An 18,461-nucleotide genomic window follows, 5' to 3' on the forward strand; every position below is an offset into this window, starting at 1 on the left:
AACACAGTGAAACCACGTCTCTACTAAAAAATACAAAAAAACTAGCCGGGCGAGGTGGCGGGCGCCTGTAGTCCCAGCTACTCGGGAGGCTGAGGCAGGAGAATGGTGTAAACCCAGGAGGCAGAGCTTGCAGTGAGCTGAGATCCGGCCACTGCACTCCAGCCTGGGCGACAGAGCGAGACTCCGTCTCAAAAAAAAAAAAAAAAAAAAAAAAGATTCCGTCTTAAAAATAAACAAATAAAATAAAATAAAGCACACCCATCCAGATAAGGGGTGAGGGCACCCGTCACAGCCAGACTTTCATGAACACACACACGCCTATGCCCACACAATCACACACCCACGTGCACGTGTGCAGTGACGCGCACCCTCCTGCTCGTGTCCCACTGTGTCATTGCTCCGGACTGGGAGGTGTGCTTCCTGTTCCGTCTTCCCCGCTAGCCAGTAGCTTCACAAGGACAGGGACTCTGCCTCATTCCCTGCCCCCCAGAGCCTGGCACACCTGATGTCTAAACACGGTATAGACCCAACAACACTTTCTGTACAAACAAATGTAGGAACCACAATGTCATTTTAATGACCTCAGACCAGTGACAAGGGCAGACTGACCAGGGGCTGTGGGGGGACCCCAGAGCGACCTCGAGGGCGCCCTGGTGCTTACCACCTGGAACCTGGTGAGGCAGTGGGAGAACTCCTGGCGGACACGAGTGGAAGTCTTCTTGAAGCTGAGAGCTCAGGGGAGTATGGGGACATCTGGTGGACGGTTGTTGATGATTGTTGCAGAGAAGAAGGAAGCCAAGGAGGGGAGCCTGCAGTGAGGGCGTCCTGGGGTTCTCGGGTTCTTACCACCCTTGGGCCACGCCATCTAGTCCACACCCGAGGAATTGGTCAGGTAGAAGGGGCGGATGACCGTGCGGAAACTGTTGAAGTGCCCTGCTGGGCAGGGGAAGAAGGAGGTGCTCTTGGAGCTGTTGGTGTCCAGGGCACTGGGAATCGCAGCCTTCCAGCCCTCGAAATCGGTGGCGTCTGCCACAAAGAGCCCTTCGCAGAGCATCAGGGCTTTGTTTTCGTAGGCAATGCTGCGATCTGAGCCGCCAGACTTGGTGAGGCCCAGGATGGGGAGCTCGTCGGAGGAGCAGGAGAAGCCGTAGTTCCAGCAGCTCTGAATGGTGGGGAGGTAGACCAGGGACCAGGACACCCTCTTGTCCTGGAAGAGGAAGCTGGGGTGTTGTGGGGTCTGGAAGGACTGGTAGGGGTAGTATCTGTAGTCAGAGGGGGCTTGGAAGTAATTAGAATATTTGACCAAAGGTCCCTGTCTGGACTGATAGACCAGCTGTGACTTCCGTGCACTCCAGGAACTGTCCGTCACAGAGGCGCTCCAGGTGGGCGAGGTGTAAATCCGGGGCTTGTAGGCATCTTCAGTGAGGTTCAGGCCTTTGTACCGGGCCAGCAACTGGAAGGGCACAGTGTGGAATTCCAGGGCCTGCAGAGTCTTCCTCTGGAACAGGGCCTTGTGGCTCCAGTACAGGGTCAGGTTGAACTGTAGCTCAAAGAGCTCCTCAGGGAGCATCATAGGGAAGCGGACCTTCTCCACCAAGCCCTCCACCTCCTCATGGGAGGCGCGCTCCCCCCAGCTCCAGGTGTCCACGGCCTTCAGTAGGGCCAGCTCGCTGGGCACCACTAGGTCGCTCCTGGGCAGCAGCAGCTGGAGCACGTCTGTGGGGACACTGGGCCAGGCCTCGGCCTGTGTCAGGGCCTCGAAGTTCCAGGCCAGGAACTGCAGGCAGAGCTTCTCCAGCAGGGTGTCCCCTGTGGCTAGTGCATAGGCATACAGGTCCAGGGGCGTCTGGAACGAGGGGTCCTGGGGGAGGAGGATGGCAAAGAGGCTCGCACAGTAGCTTTGCAGCTGCTTGGCCCCATAGGCAGAGGCCAGCTTGTGGAAGCACTTGACCGACGACAGGGCGATGTCGATCCTTCGGGAGTAGAAGTACCTGGGGAGAAAGAGGGAGAGTGGATGCCGGCCCCACAGGACAGCAGGGGAGCCCTGAGCCTGCCTGTCCAACACAGCCACCCGAGTGTGCACAGCGTGGGAGCGAGCATGCGTGTGTGTGCAACTGCGCGAGCGCACGTGTGACAACGGTACATGTGCATGCAAGAGTGTGTGCAGGTGTGCGTGTGTGTGGGTGTGCTTTTGAAGCAGGGAGGAGGACAAAGCCCCTGGCAGCCCCAGAGTCTGAGGACGAGACGGCTCACCTGAGAAAGTCCCTGACCATGGGCACACACTCGGCATCCACACTCATGGTGACATTGCTGCCTGGCTCCTTCCACAGGGCCTGGGCCTCCAGGTTGGCAGTCAGGATGATCGTGTGGCCACAGAAGCCCAGGGCGTCCTCGCCCTGCACACTCACACTGATGGACAGGTCGCAGCCCTGCTGGCTGTCAAAAATCTGGCCAAGGACTTCCGAGAGCTCCCTGGAGAGGTCCAGGGTGTGGGTGCTCCTGGTTTCTAAGAAGGGGCGGGAGGGAAGCAGGCTACGTTAGGAGCCGGGACGCTGCCACTCTCTGGGGGCAGCGTCTTCATCTGAAAGTGGGGGGTTCGTGGCTGCCTCATCCACTCTGGAAGGCTCCTGGGAAGATAAGGGACAGGAGAGACCGAAAGTGTCGGATCTCTGGGCCGTGAGGCCCCACCCCTTCCAGCCCTGGGGAACAAGAGCAGCTGGGACCTGACCAAGCCTGTCCAGGCCCCCGCTTTAGGCCCTCTGCTCTGTGCTGCTCCCCTGATTCAGGCAGCAGCTCTGCAGGGAGACTTGGTGGTGCTGACTCTGGAGCCCCACTCCCCAGCCTCAGTCATCAACCACCACTGACACTGCCCTTCTCAAACCAAAACCACTGCCTGCTTAGATGGCCTGAAAAGTGAGGGTCCTGTGGCAACCCCATTTTAGAACTCTGGGGGTCCTCGAGCAGCCTCCTGTGGGGGACAAGACCTGCAGAAGTCATGGGAGGCTCCCGGGTCAGGGGTCAGTGTGGTGTACCCTCCCCCCTTCTTTGAGCCCCTCTCAAAGCCTAACTCAAAACGAAATCCCATAGTTTTTTCTTTGTCACAAATATAATAGGTTTGAAGTAACCATGACCTTTCAACCAGGTGGGCTTGCCCTGGGCCTCCTAAAACCTGAACCACTGCAGGACCCCCAGCTGCCTCCCACCTGCACGCCTCACCACAGCTCTCCTGCCCCAGGAGCTTTTGCCCGGCACCCACAGCCCCGCATGCTCCGCCTGGCCTCCCCCGGCCCCCGACAGCCCCATGGCATCTCGTGGGCTTCCCGCACTGTGAGTCCAGGCTTGGCTCCAGTCATTTGTCCATCCCATGTGGGCACAGGGGCTCCCTGGGATTCGACCCCTCCTGCCTTAGGGGCCTCCAGCTCCTGGCAAAGGGCGGTAGGCAGGAAGTGCCCAGGCTGTCCCGTGCAAGCCCAGGAAGAACCACCTTGGCACGGAAGAAACACAAGAAACTCAGATCCAGGGGCTCCAACCCATAGAGCAGCCTGGGTTCCCTCCACACCGGGCTGGGTTGGGGGAAGCTGGCTGGGGCGGCGAGTGGTCGGGCCTCCCTCCGCCAGGACGGGCTTGAGCCTGTCGCATGCTGTGAAGTGTGTTTCCGAGCGGGCGCTGGCACTTCAGGTCGGGCTGCAGCCAGGTGTCCTGCTCACTGAGACTGTGGCTCCCTGCCCCACACTCGGGTTCCGCATGGAGACTTGGTGGTTCTGGGCGTTTCTCCAGAAGGGGCTGGGGAGGAGTCCAGGACTGTGGGACTGGGAGCTGGTGGGCTCTTTGGACATCCGGGACTCTCCATGCGGAGTGGGCAGGTGGTAGTGGAAGGAACCTTTGTGTGCTTCGTGTGTGGGGGGGTGGTGCCGGGAGGGGCAGGGGCCACGGGACCCCAGGGCACGCTGGGGCCTCCGCAGGGAAGTGCTCACCATTGGTGCAGACCACACTAGCGTCTCTCTCATGCCTGCAGTTGCTCTTCAGCCAGCCCAGGGACTTGCAGTCGGCCAGCGAGGCCTCGGTTCCCATGCACTGGACCTCGTCCAGCATGATGGGGCCTGATCCTGTGGACACAGCAGATGGCAGGGCTGGGGGTGTGATGACTGCACCTAGGAGTCCCACAGCGAGACTCAGCCCTTTGTTCCGTGCCCCAGCCGTGCGGGTCCGTCTGCGTACAGGTCCTTCACCGGCGAACCACGGTGGATATTCCAGCAAGGGCTGGGTTTGTGATTGCAACGTCAGGCCATAAACTTAGCCTTCATGCTTACAAAGCTTACTGGCTCCTGCAGCAACATCACGTTCATGTACAGTAATTGCGTGCCTGTCCCTGCAACATCAGGCGCACATACTGTATTTGTGTGACTATCCCTGCTGCAAAATAGTTGGTGGATTGTTTCTCTTTTTTTTCCAGAATTGCAACTGCTGTGTTAGTGGAAATCTTCCTGCATACAGACTTTTCTTTTGAGGGGAAATTGTTTCAAGAGGATAAACTCCTGGAGTGGAGTTTCTGGGCCGGAGGGAACAAGCCCAGCCCAGCTCTTGAACCTGCCCAAGCACCTGCCACCGTCACCGGCCAAGTGTGGGTGACGCAGTCCCACTGGAACTTGATCCACAGGGCTTCAGCGCCATCAAAAGTGTTTGCTCTTAGGCCGGGTGTGGTCATCCCAGCACTTCGGGAGGCTGAGGCGGGCGGATCACTTGACAACAGAAGTTCAAGATCAACCTGGCCAACATGGTGAAACCCCTTCTCTACTAAAAAATACAAAAGTCAGCCGGGCATGGTGGGAAGTACCTGCAATCCCAGCTACTCAGAAGGCTGAGGCAGGAGAATCGCTTGAACTCAGGAGGCCGAGGTTGCAGTGAGCCGGGATCGTGCCACTACACTCCAGCCTGGGTGACAGAGCAAGACTCCGTTTAAAAAAAAAAATTGTTTGTTTGCTCTTGCTAAATTAATAGTAATCCAATTTGCATGTCTTTGAAACCTGACTGTCTCATCTTCGGGAATTTGCCCTGCCTGGGAGCTGGCTGTGCTGTGGGTCTCGGCCTTGGAGGACGGGGACAGCAGGCCCTACCTTGCCCGAAGGCAGCTCTGCCCAGAGCCTGGGTGGCGTTCTCAAAGCCCAGGGCCCGGCAGACGACGCTGGCATCAGTCAGGTCCCACAGGTTGTCACACACAGTGCCCCACTGGCCTCTGTAGAAGATCTCCACGCGGCCCTGGTTGGTGGCGCCCCCATCGGCCAGCCGCATGTCACCATCGTTCATGCCTGCAGGCAGAGACGAGCGAGGGCCAGGCTGGGGCCTGCGGCACCCACCGCCCGCACCTCCAGGACCCATGCTGTCCTGGGTCTCCCCTGCTGAGCTTCTTTTCCAGGGTTTCAAGGTCCCCTGGCCTCTCCATGAGGGAGGAGTGGAAGATACATACAGCCCCCTGCCCCACGGAGGCTAAACTTGCCTTTCCTTGTTTTAGGGGTCTCAGCCCTTCACTCCATAGACAGAACAGGGGCAGAGAAGCCCCAGGTTCTCAAGCACTGGGAATGGAGGTGGCAAGACCCCGGGGGAAGGATCGTGGGGGAATGGAGGCCCCGTGCTGACCCGCCCGAGGGTGTCTGCAGTTTGGGGGTGCTGGCCTGTGGGGGCGCAGGCCTAGGGACCCCTGGGAGCACAGACGGAATGTTTCCAGGGCAGAGAATGGGATTCCCACTCCACACGTCCTTCTGGGACTCAGCCTGCCGACACTCCAGCCCCTATAGGAGCTGACAGAGCCGGGCAGGAGCTGGGTGCCTGAATCTAGCTGGGGGCACATCTGGCTTCCGTGGGGCCCCCAGGATGAGCGTGAGCCTCCAGGGGCTCACAGTGCAAAGGATGTGAGGAAAAGCAGCCAGGACCCTCTGGAAGACTGAACTGCGTCCGAGGCCATTGACTTCACCACAGCCCCGGTGACTGCTGGTTTGACCAGCTCCTCTGGTTCCCTCTGGACAGAATGGAGGACTCCTTAGTGTCCTATCTATAACCTGCATCTCACCTGAGCCCAGGTGAGCCCCCTGGAACCTCCAAGCCACCATCACTTGGGATACCTGGTGCTGCAGGCAGGAGAGAAGACCTGGCTAACCGCTGGGCCCCGGGCCCCAGGCAGAGCATCTCCTTGAAGCTCTGCGCAGACCCAGGCTGCAGCAGCCTCACAGACTTTTGCTTTTGGCATTTCCCAGGGGCTCAGCTCACCTTGGGTCCCTGCGACCAGCAACCACACCCAGAAGAGCCTCGGAGGGGCCATGGCCATGCTTGGATGCCCAGATCCTGCTGCAGACAGAAGCGGCAGAGTGAGGCACGGGAGCCAGGTGGCCCGAAGCCCGGGGACCGGCCTGCCCATTAACCCTTCAGCCCGACCTGGGCTGTGTGGCAGGCGGGATCCCTCTCCTGCAGAGCCCACTGTGGTCCCAGTAAGTGTGATGGGTGCTATGGAAGCGCCCCACAGGGGCCCCTCACCTGGTCTGCAGCATGCTCCTGGAAGGATGTGTAAGACTTGGCTAGATGAAGGGGTGGGCTGGGGGTACCCCCTGGCAGTTAAGGACAGCAAGAATCGGTGACTAGAGGCAAGTGAGCTCATCTCAAAAAACCAGGCCCCGGGCAAGGCCGCCACATGGGCATGGGCGGGGAGGGTGGAGAGGGAGGAGGCCATGGGCACAGGCCCAGGTCGGGAGGCCGGGTGAGCCTGGTTAAGATCTGGGCCTTAATCTTCAGGCAACAGACCCCCGCAGGGACTGTCCCAGAGGCCTAAGCAGGCAAAGGCAGGCTGCAGAGTGGATGGGAGGGGACTCGTCAGGAGAGGCCATGGAGGCTGGGCCGGGGTGACAGATAAGCAGCAAGGAGACACATCGGGGCTCCATGGTGTTCGGATGGGGAAGATAGGAGAAAAGGGTCAGGGCTGCAGCTCAGGGTGGGCCATGCTGGGGGAAGAACGGGGAGGAAATGCTGAAGTATCCCCAAGACACTGACACTCAGGCTGCGGTTGGGGAGGTCCGGGTCTCCGCCTTCTGGCCTGGTGTTCTTGCCTCCGTGTAATTTCCACGCTTTTGTCTTCGCCTGCCTCCCTCCCCCACACCCCGCCAATGGAGAGACAGGTATGGCTTCTCTGGCTCGGTAAGAATCCTGTGACACCTGACACTGTCCCCTCAGTTCAGCAAGCCAGGGGCAGGCCTCTGGGTGGCACTGCTGTGGGCACCGGCTGGGAGTCTGGGCCTGGTGACCTTGAGGCTGCTCAGAGGGGGCCTGGTGGACGGCTGCAATGGCATCGCCAGAGCTTGTTGGAAGTGCTGTCATGGCTGGCCTCGCCCTAGCCCCTCTGCATGGGAGTCTGCATGAACAAGCACCCTGGGAGCTGGGTGCCCTGGCTGGTGAGAGCTTTGCTCTGGGACTCACGCTCACTGGCACTGCGCAGCCACCCCTTATCAGGGCTCCCCAGGCACCACTGGAGGCCTTACCGTGACCTTGAGAACCACCTTAGTTACACCCCACCTTACAAGTGAAGAAGCTGACACCCAGAGAGGTAAATGGGCTCCACGTCCACAGCCATAGGCAGGGGGTCTGCTCGGTGGAGCCCACCTCTCCTCCCTGCGTCAATGTCAGTAGATGGCTAAAGACACCAGGGTGTGACTGCCTGTCCTGTGTGCTGGGGACTGTGCTTGTTTTAGCACTGAAGTTTCCCTGTGTCCTGGGAAACCCTCAGTCCCAGGCACGCCGGTATGGGTGGACGCCCTCTCCACTTCTGTCCCCAGCCACTTCACTCCGCTGCAGCCACCAGGTTTGTCCGTCCTGGGAGAGTAACTCAGGGCCTTGGAAAAATGGCCAAGTGGCCAGGCGCGATGGCTCACGCCTGTAATCCTAGAACTTTGGGAGGCTGGGGCAGGTGTATCATTTGAGGTCAGGAGTTCGAGACCAGCCTGGCCAACATGGTGAAACCCCACCTCTACTAAAAATACAAAAGAAGAAGGAGAAGGAGAAGGAGAAGAAGGAGAAGAAGCTGGGCGTGGTGGTGCGCATCTGTAGTCCCAGCTACTCAGGAGGCTGAGGCAACAGAATTGCTTGAATCTGGCAGGCAGAGGTTGCAGTGAGCCATTGCACTACAGCCTGGGTGACAGAGCAAGACTCCGTCTCAAAAAAAAAAAAGCGGGCAACGAAGCACCTGGCAGGTGGCGTTCCGCCCTCTGGGTGGCAGCGGCTGGGACTTTTGCCTGATTCCTTCATACGGGGAGTTGAGACCTGGCTGCCTGTGTTGGCCCCTTCATGCAAATCAGAAAAAAAGGTGCTCTTCCTAGGAGTGGGTGCAGGCCTAGGCCAAATGCACAGGCCCAAGAGAGGCCAACCTGGATTCTAACCCACTCGCCCTCTGGCTGGTATCCTCGTGCAGTGAGCCACCTGCCCAACTGCACACAGACGTCCTGTGGGCCTGGGAGCAGCAATGACTGTTGCTGGGCTCAGGAGCCCTGGATCCCCAGCTCCAGGCCTATGTGCAAACAGGGAGGCATGACCCCCACTTGCCTGTGTAGAGAGAGGGGTGCCCTGGCCGGGCGCGATGGCTCACGCCTGTCATCCCAGCACTTTGGGAGGCCGAGGCGGGTAGATCACCAGAGGTCAGGAGTTTGAGACCAGGCTGGCCAACATGGCGAAACCCTGTCTCTACTAAAAATGCAAAAATTAGCTGGACGTGGTGGTGCGTGCCTGTAGTCCCAGCTACTTGGGAGGCTGAGGCAGGAGAATCGTTTGAACCCGGGAGGCGGAGGCTGCAGTGAGCCGAGATAGCATCACTGTACTCCAGCCTGAGTGACAGAGTGAGACCCTGTCACAAAAAAAAAAAAACAAAAACACACAGAGACAGAGAGAGAGAGAGGTGCCCACCTGGGAGCTGGAGGCAGCAGCTTACCTGGCTGGGGCAGCTGCGATGGCTGTGCTGCAGCCCCCTCACTTCCAGCCACAAGAGCCCTCTGCAGACTGTTCCTTTGACCCAGAAGCCTCTCCCAGGGTGGAGTGTGGTCAGGCTGATCCCAGGAAATGCTTCAGAAAAGTCTACTTTCGATTTCTAGAAACCACCTGACATCGATGTCTTCTGGGATTGGCTGCTGCGGATACTCCCCAGGGGCCCTCTCCTTCGTCTCAGCTCTGCCCGTGGGTATCAGTGCCGGGCTGGCAGAGGCCCAAGGCGGGAGTCTGGCTGGAGCAAGGCCCGCAAGAGGACTGACAGCCACACTCAGTCGGAAACGCCGCCAGGCTGGCCAGGGGCTGGTGTTTGGGGGACGGGAGGGGAAGCAGCAGAGGCTCTGGGCCCAGACAGTCTGCACCTGGTGGCGGGGCACAGAGCCTCTCTTGGTGACATAATGGCTCTGTCCAGCTCATAGCCATTCCCTTTCCTCCCACTGAAAGCCAGCGCCTCAATTGTCCCTTGAGGAGCACCCCCTCCCACTCCAGGCTGTGTGGTTCCCAGACGGCCCCCAGCTCTTGGCCTTCAACCACCCAAGGCCTGGGTGTCTGAGCCCTGCGGGGCCCCCCGGGCCACACTACTGGTTTCAGGGTGGGGCTGGGAGCCCAGCCAGCTGGTGAGAGCCGGCTTCCGACTGAGAGGATGTGGGCCCAGGCTGCTGGGGCCCATGGGACAGAGCAGAGGGAAGCAGGCATCCTCCGGCCTGAGCTCCTGGGTCCAACTGGCCTAATCAGTGGTCAAGCCTGGGCTTCACCTGCTCAGTGAGGCAATCAGCAGCCTCTTTTGTTTCTGTCACTTGCACTCCGTGATTCTGGACAAGCCTTGGGATGTGCCCAGGCCTCTGACCAGTGGTTCTCAGCCTGGACTGGACAGAAGAATCATCGGGGAGTTTTACAAACTCCTAATGCCCAGACCCAGGAAGTCACCATCTCCGGGAGTGGGGGACAGGCAGGGGCATTTCAAAAGCCCCCAGGCAGTCCCACTGGGTGGAAAGTCCTGGTTCCCTGGCAGCTCAGAGTCCGAGACAGCCAGCCCAGAGGTCAGAGATTCAATGACTATTTCCCTCAAGATGTGAGGTTATAGGCAGCTGCATGGTTTGCCTAATCCCCTCCAGAGGAGCTGTGAAGACCCAGGGGCAGATGCAGCTGGAAATAGAACTGGCATAGCAGGCTGTGGGGAGTTTAAAAAATCTCATCCGGATTAAGGGCCTCAGTGCACAGAAACCCCAGCCTCATCCCTTCTCAGCAGCGCTAATGACTTCTGCCCGAGTGGCCAGGGAAGCACAGGAGTGCCGAGGACAGGAAGGCACCTCTGAGAAGTGCTGGGAAATGTTTTAAAACTCAGATGCCGAATCTTTAGCCCCAGAGCCCGGGAAAGTCCTGAGCCATCCAGGCAGGTAAAATGGAAGACCCAGAGGCCTCCTTGTGGAATCAGAGCACCAGTATCTGCTCCCCTGGGGCTCACAAGGCCTTTCCGGTAGGCGATGACCATGGGGTGGTGGGAAGCGCTGGCAGGGGACAGGCAGCGGACAGGCAGCTCAGTTCTGAGAAGACAGCTGTGTGAGAGCCTCAGATTCGTGTGGACAGAACTGCTGTCATCAGGAAGCCACTCCCAAGACATGGTGGGGAAAATGCTGGGCGTTTCAGAGATGAGAATGGTTAACTGGCCTGTAAGATCATCTTTTGTGCCTCTACCCCAAACCTCTCCGCAAATAGAGGAACACTCCCTATAAATAGCTAATATGGATTTCACCAGGCATTACTGTAAACCTTGCCACGAATGAACGCATTTAATACTTCCAGCCATGATGGGAAGCAGCTGCTCTTATGTTCCCTGTTACAGACGAGAAAACAGAGGCTCAACGAGGCAACGTAATTGGCTAAAATTGTGCAAGCTGGAAGGGGAAAAACTGGGATTTCAAACGCATCCTTTTCTTCTTTTTAAAAATTGGCTTCGTTGGCATGTAATTTACCTGCAAAGTTTTGGCAAATGTGTAGCGATGGTATCGTGACAACAATCATTACCCAGGGCGTTTTAATCACTCCAGGAATTCTCGTATGCCTCTCTGCAGCCACCCCTCCCCCAGCCCCTTCCCAGCAACCACTTCTCAGCTTCTGCCACTGCTGGTTGCCTTTTCTAGAATTCCCTCTATTTTGCCTTCTTTTCTAAGACACACTCTCCCTCCATTGCCCAGGCTGGAGTGCAGTGGCATGATCTCGGCTCACTGCAACCTCTGCCTCCCAGGTTCACGCGATTCTCCTGCCTCAGTCTCCTGAGTAGCTGGGATTACAGGTGCGCCCATCACCACGCCCAGCTAATTTTTGTATTTTTAGTAGAGAAGGGGTTTCTCCACATTGGCCAGGCTGGCCTCAAACTTCTGACCTCAGGTGATCCACCTGCCTCTGCCTCCCAAATCGCTGGGATTACAGGCGTGAGGCACCACTCCTGGCCCCTAGAATTCCCTCTAAATGGAATTACACAGCATTTAATATTTTGCATGTGGCTTCTTTTACTTACCACAATGCTTTTGAGATCCATCCATGCTATCTCAACTGTCAATAACTGGCTCCTGGTTTTGCCGGGTAACGGCCCACTGTATGGACAGAACAGCGCTGCTAATGCATATTTGCACTGATGGACATTGGGTCATTCCATCTTCTACTACTGTGCATAAAGCTGCTGGAAACATTTGGATACAAGTCTTTGTGTGAATGTAAGTATTTATTTTGTGTAAATACCTAGGAGCAGCATTACTGGGTCATATGGTAGATACATGTTTACCTTTTTAAGAAACTACCCAGCACTTCAGGAGGCTGAGGTGGGTAGATCACGAGGTCAGGAGTTCAAGACCAGCCTGGTCAAGATGGTGAGACCCTGTGTCTACAAAAAAATACAAAAATTAGCCAAACGTGGTGGCGGGCACCTGTAATCCCAGCTATTCGGGAGGCTGAGGCAGGAGAATCACTTGAACCTGGGAGGCAGAGGTTGCAGTGAGCTGAGATTGCACCACTACACTCCAGCCTGGGCGACAGAGTGCAACACCTTCTCAGAAAAAAAAAAAAAAAGAAAGAAAGAAAAAGGAAAAAAGAAAAGAAACTGTTTTCCAAAGTTGCTGAAACATTTTGCGTTCTTGCTAGTAATTTCTTCGTGTTCCAGTGGCTCTAAATCATCACCAATACTTGCTATTGTCAGTCTTTCAATTTCATCCATTCTGGAGGGCATGTAGTGAAGTTTCTTTGTGGTTATAATGACGAATGATGTTGAGCATCTTTATGCTTCTCTGTCATTCACACAATCTCTTTGGCAAAGCATCTGTTCAAATCTTACGCATATTTGAAAACTGGCTTGTTTGTTGTGTAAGTTCTTTATATATATTCTGTTCCTGTAGCAGATGTATGATTTACACATTTTTTTTAAACGAAAAGCTTGCTTTTCATTATCTTTTTTTTTTTTTTTTTCCTGAGACAGAGTCTCGCTCTGTCCCCCAGGCTGGAGTGCAGTGGCGCGATCTTGGCTCACTGCAACCTCTGCCTCCTGGGTTCATGCCATTCTCCTGCCTCAGCCTCCTGAGTAGCTGAGACTACAGGCACCCGCCACCACGCCGGCTAATTTTTTGTATTTTTTTTTAGTGGAGATGGGGTTTCACTGTGTTGAACCACCATGCCCGGCCTTTTTTTTTTTTTTGAGACGGAGTCTTGCTCTGTCGCCCAGGCTGGAGTACAGTGGCTCTATCTCGGCTCTCTGAAAGCTCCGCCTCCCGGGTTCACGCCATTCTCCTGCCTCAGCCTCCTGAGTAGCTGGGACTACAGGTGCCCACCACCTCGCCCGGCTAATTCTTCTGTATTTTTAGTAAAGATGGGGTTTCAGCGTGTTAGCCAGGATGGTCTCCATCTCCTGACCTCATGATCCACCCGCCTCGGCCTCCCAAAGTGCTGGGATTACAGGCATGAGCCACCGTGCCCGGCCGCTTTTCATTATCTTAACAGTGTTTCCTGAAGAGCAAAGTTTTATTTTTATTTATTATTTATTTATTTATTTATTTATTTATTTATTTATTTATTTTGAGATGGAGTTTGGCTCTTGTTGCCCAGGCTGAAGTGCAATGGCACAAGTTCGGCCCACTGCAACCTCTGCCTCCCGGTTCAAGCGATTCTCCTGGCTCAGCCTCCTGAGTAGCTGAGATTACTTGGGAGGCTGCATCACTACACCTAGCTAATTTTTATATTTTTAGTAGAGATAGGGTTTCACCATGTTGTTCAGGCTGGTCCTGAACTCCTGACCTCAGGTGATCTGCCTGCCTCAGTCTCCCAAAGTGCTGGGATTAGAGGTGTGAGGCACCGTGCCTGGCAGAGCAAAGGTTTTGAATTTGGATGAAGCTCAATTTGTCATTCTTCTGCTGTCAGATCTATGAAATCTTGGCCTAACCCTAGGTCACAAAGGTTTTCTCCTGTCTTCTAGGAGTCTGCTACTTTTAGCTGTTATATTTGGGTCTCTGGTCTTTCCTGAGTGAATTTTGAGTATGGTGGGAGATAAGGGTTGAAGTCATTTGTTCCCATAGAGAACAGAGTTGTGAAAGGAAAATATCTTGGGCCCCAAAATCACCAGCTAAAGGGAAAAGTGAAGCTGGGGCTGCTTAGGGCCAACTTGCCTTCCATTCTATTCAGTCACCCTCTGCTCGCCGGGCACGGTGGCCACGCCTGGAATCCCAGCACTTTGGGAGGCCGAGGCGGGTGGATCACGAGGTCAGGAGATCAAGACCATCCTGGCTGACACAGTGAAAACCCGTCTCTACTAAAAATACAAAAAATTAGCTGGAGGTGGTGGCACCCGCCTGTGGTCCCAGCTACTTGGGAGGCTGAGGCAGGAGAATGGCATGAACTCGGGAGGTGGAGGTTGCATTGAGCCGAGATGGTGCCACTCACTCCAGCCTGGGCGACACAGCAAGACTCTGTCAAAAGAAAAAAAAAAAAAAGAATGCTACCATTTGTCTCTCATCTACCTGTGACCTGGAAGCCTCCTCCCCACTTGGAGTTGTCCTGCCTTTCCAGACTGAACCAATGTTCATTTTACATGTGTTGATTGATGTCTTAATATCTCCCTAAAATGTATAAAACCAAGCTGTGCTCCCACCATCTTGGGCCCACATTCTCAGGCCCTCCTGAGGCTGTGTCAGGGACGCCCACGTCCTCAACCTTGGCAAAATAAACTCTAAATTAACTGAGCCCCACTGAGCACGGTGGCTCATGCCTGTAATCCCAGCACTTTGGGAGGCCAAGGAGGGCAGATCACTTGAGGTCAGGAATTCAAGACCAGCCTGGCCAACATGGTGAAACCCCATCTCTACCAAAATATAAAAAATTAGCCGGGTGTGGGGGTGCACACCTGTAATCCCAGCTACTCGGAAGGCTGAGGCAGGAGAATCCCTTAAACCTGGGAGGCAGAGATTGCAGTGAGCCAAGATCACGCCACTGCACTCCAGCCTGGCGACAGAGAGAGATTCTGTCCCAAACAAATAAATAAAATAAAATAAATTCACTGAGACCTGTCTCAAGTTTTCGGGGTTCACAGAGTTGTCCCAGCACCAAAAATCTTTTTGGGAAGACAATCTTTTGGATTTCAGGTGAATTACACTGGCTCTTTTGTCAAAAGTCAAGGGGCCACATCCATAAGGGTCTACTTCTGGACCCTCTTCTGTCTCATTCATCGGTGTCTGTTTTTCTTATGGCAATACTGCACTGTTTTGATTACTTGTGGCATTATAGTAAGTCTTGAAGCCAGATAGTGTAAGTCCTTCAACTTTGCTTTCCTTTCTCAAAATCAACTCTTTAGACCCATGAAGATGTATACTGTTTTATTCTTTTGGGTCTTTGATTTTCTTCTTCAGTGTTTCGTAGTTTCAGGATGGAGATGTCACACATCTTTTGTTAGACTTACAGCTAACTATTTCCCGATTTTTGGTGCTACTGTAATTGACAATGTTTAAAAATTTTTCAATTTCTAGTTGTTCACTGCAGTTATAATAAAGTTAAATTTTGTATGTGGAATCAATATATTAATATGTTAAATTTAACATATTAATATATTAAATTTAGTATGTGTAGTTCTGTGGTTTGAGACGGAGTTTTGCTCTGTTACCCAGGCTGGAGTGCAGTGGTACAAATACTGCTAACTGCAACCCCAACCTCCTGGGCCCAAGTGATCCTCCCACTCAGCCTCCCATGTAGCTGGGACCACAGGCATGGGTGACCACATCCAGCTAATCTTTACAATTTTTTGTAGAGGGTCTTGCTATGTTGCCCAGGCTAGCCTTGAACTCCTGGGCTCAAGTGATTCTCTTGTCTCAGCCTCCCAAAGTGCTGGGATTACAGGTGTGAGCTACCGTACCTAGCCTCAGAGCTATTTTTTGAAGATTTCTTAGGCTCGTCTAGCTAGTCAAGCTTGTCACTGGTGAATAAAGACAGTTTCATTCCTTCTTTTCAAATCTGAATAACTTCCTTTTTTTCTTTTGCACCAATAGGATGACAAATAAAAGTGATGAGAGCAATGTCAGTTTCCTGGGTTAGGTAAACGTACTGTTCTTAGGTAATCAGTACATTGGAGGGAGCCATATGAATGCTACACAGAAACACAACCGCTGGCACCGCTTATCTGCGGTTTCGCTTACTGCAGTTTCGGTTACCTGCGGTCATCTGAGGTCTGAAAATATTAAATGGAAGATTCCAGAAATAATTCATAACTTTTAAATTGCACACTGTTCCTACTGGGATGAAATACTGTGCCATCCTGCTCCTTCCCTTCTTCATCACAAGGGCGAGTACAGTACGGTAAGATATTTAGAGAGACCACATGCACATAACTCTTATTTCAGACTATTGTTCTGATTGTTCTATTTACTGTGCTACTGTTAATCTCTTACTGTGCCTAATTTATGAATTAAGCTTTCTCACAGGTATGAATGTAGAACAGGAAATTCCATACTATCTAGGGTTTCAGGCATCCACTGCGGGTCTTGGAATGTATCCCCTACAGATAAGGGGGATGTAAACCAAAAAGTGTCTGAGACAGTTCTCAACCAATTAATTTTGCCAAGGTTAAGGACAAGGCCAGGGAGGCAAAACAAAAACGTGACAAAATATGGAATCACTGAAACAGTCTGTGGTCTGTGCCTGTCTCCAGAGGTGACTTTGAGGGCTTCCATATTTAAAGGGGAAATGCAGGCTGGAGGGGGAAGAGGGAAGGTCCGGTCCTAGTGCTGCCTCCACGGGTTGCAAAAGAAGAGGAGCAGGCAGGGGAACAGTCAATGGTGTATTCCTCTGGTGCTCAGTAAACTGGCACTTCACATAAGATAAGGTGAGCACAGTAGCTACCTGCAGTCTTTAGCCTTTCCTCTGTCGCTATCTGCTTAGGAACAAAAGGAAAGGCAGCTGCTTGCATGACTCAGCTCTCAGCTTCATGTTTTTTCCTATTGGCAGAGTGAATTGGGGTTTTTATTTTCCTTTCACAGGACCTACTGCATTTTTGCAACCTCTATGTGGTTCAAAATTTTATTTCAAAGGAAAAAATGGTGAGGAAAAAAGTGGTGAAAACAGACACTCTTGCCTTGTTCCTTAGGGGGCAGGCATTCTGTGTCTGACCATGAAGTAGAAGCTTAGCTGTGAACTTCTCACCGGTGCCCTTGATCGGGGTAAGGACGTTCTCTAAGGATTTTTTTGGCTTTTTGTTTAGAATTGGATTGGATGAATGGGTGTTAGATTCTGTCAAATGCTTTTTCTATATCTTTTGAGATTATCATGCTTTCCCCGCCCACTTTTTTTTTTTTTTTTTTTTTTTTGAGATGGAGTCTCACTCTGTCACCCAGGCTGGAGAGCAATGGCATGATGTTACCGGAAAGGGTAACATTCTAATTTTTCAAGGAGAATCGCTTGAACCTGGGAGATGGAGGTCGCAGTGAGCCAAGATCATGTCCCTGTACTTCAGCCTGGGAGACAGAGCAAGACTCCACCCCCCAAAATAAAAAAAAGGAAAGAAAAAAAGTATACTGCAAGACAGGATTAACACATGGAATGAAAGAAAGTAAACCTCGGTTTTCGTCCAGTTGAGGCGATGGAGAGTCTTCCATTGGCAGATGAGCTGTATGCTGGACCCATGAGTGCGGAGCCAGCAGTCATTGCCCCCCGAGTCCCGCATGTCACAGCTTCTTAAACAGACGATCAAGAGCTTACGTGCAGTTCCTTATCCCAACCCGCCTTGGCCCGACGCGCCCTGGCTTTTTCTGGAACTGCTCTCCCGTGGATCCTCGCCAGGAACACCCAGTTCTCCCTGTTGCTCAATCATGGAGTCTCTCTGGAGACCCTGCTGCCACGTGTGTCCTTCTGGAGAGGCCGCCTCCCTGCAGCGCTGTCTTGGTCAGGCTCCCAGCAGGAAAAGATGGCACCTGAATGAGGATCATCTAAGGAGGCTTCAGTGAAGGGACCGTTTGCCAGGGGTGAGAGCAGGGTGTGCGGGCGGCACGAGGGGCCGCTGTGGCATCTGGAGCTACTGACAGTGGAGCTGTCATACTCCAGGCCAGAAGGGACCAGGGAAGGGGGACTTGGCCCAGACACTGAGAGTGGCACCAGGGGGCTGCCTTGAGAGGTGAGTGGCAGAGGGAGCCAGGGACTCCCCAGGGGCCATCCCAGAGGGCACTGAGGAGGTTCACTGGGTCTGGGACCCAGAGGAGGCAGGGAAGAAGAGTGAGTCTGAAGGGTAAGGTGCCGATGTGGGCACAATTGGCCTTTCTGACTCAGCTCTCCAGGTTTTCTCTCCCTCTCTGGCCGCCCCTGTCCTGTCTCCAGTTGAGGTCTTTCTTGGCCAGTGCCTGCCTCCCTGGCACCTGTGGTTTCAGTGATGGGGATTCTTCCATGTGTCCCCTGGAGTGACCTCCTCTGTTCCTGTGAATTCACCAGACACACTAAAGACACCAGCTCAGCCCTGACCTCTCACCTGAGCACCTCCTTACCAAGTCATCCAGATGGCTCCCCAGGGATGAGCAGTAACAAAACGGGTACCTGGGTGCCCAGCACACGTCAGGTAATGTTCTAAGACCCTTGCGCATACCCAGTCACTTACCATTCACTGCAGTCCTGGGATGAGCTCTGCGATTAGCTTCCTTTTGCAGACAAGGACACTGAAGCACAGCAAAGTTAGGTTATTTACCTAAGGACATGCAGCTGGATGGGGACAGAGCCAGGACTGGGCTTGCAGTGGCTTCAGATCCTACCTTTCTGACCACGGCGCTCGTGCTCTTGGAGCGCCTTGAGACTGTGGGACAAGGCGGACCGAAGATGCAGTTTCCAGACGGGCTCCCCTGGCGGGCGACTCCCGTGCGTACGCCCAGCATCCTGCGCAGGAGCTCTCGTGGCCAGGCCTCTGCCAACAGTCGGCAAACAGACCGGAGACAGAAGACAAC

The 18,461-nt window shown here is 54.1% G+C and overlaps 1 protein-coding gene across 3 annotated transcripts; it reads right to left on the minus strand.

Moving 5' to 3' along the window:
• Positions 1–552: 552 nt before the first annotated feature.
• On the minus strand, positions 553–9,104 carry LGALS3B (galectin 3 binding protein). 3 transcript variants are annotated; one of them, XM_071081753.1, is made up of 6 exons: positions 8,960–9,104; positions 6,262–6,336; positions 5,115–5,306; positions 3,975–4,106; positions 2,254–2,506; positions 553–1,991 (listed from the first exon to the last, which is right to left on the minus strand). In XM_071081753.1, exons 2-6 carry the CDS (start codon positions 6,317–6,319, stop codon positions 866–868), a joined length of 1,761 nt encoding a protein of 586 aa, XP_070937854.1. In that variant the 5' UTR covers positions 6,320–6,336; positions 8,960–9,104; the 3' UTR covers positions 553–865. The 3 variants fall into 3 exon arrangements, with proteins under 3 accessions (XP_070937854.1, XP_011718377.2, XP_011718378.2); XM_011720075.3 differs by having other exon boundaries at positions 6,262–6,339; XM_011720076.3 differs by having other exon boundaries at positions 6,262–6,339; positions 8,935–9,104.
• Between the last annotated feature and the right edge of the window lie 9,357 nt (positions 9,105–18,461).

The sequence above is a fragment of the Macaca nemestrina genome, chromosome 17 (genome assembly GCF_043159975.1).
Source record: "Macaca nemestrina isolate mMacNem1 chromosome 17, mMacNem.hap1, whole genome shotgun sequence".
Taxonomy (NCBI): Eukaryota; Metazoa; Chordata; class Mammalia; order Primates; family Cercopithecidae; genus Macaca; species Macaca nemestrina.

Bases quoted from the DNA above. Each gene is read 5' to 3' on its own strand.
- LGALS3B (XM_071081753.1), bottom strand. From the start codon at position 6,319: ATGGCCATGGCCCCTCCGAGGCTCTTCTGGGTGTGGTTGCTGGTCGCA. The intron at 5,307-6,261 runs GTGAGCTGAGCC...CTCTGCCTGCAG, and splicing joins GCTGGTCGCAGGGACCCAAG to GCATGAACGATGGTGACATG. The intron at 2,507-3,974 runs GTGAGCACTTCC...GCCCCTTCTTAG, and splicing joins TAGTGTGGTCTGCACCAATG to AAACCAGGAGCACCCACACC.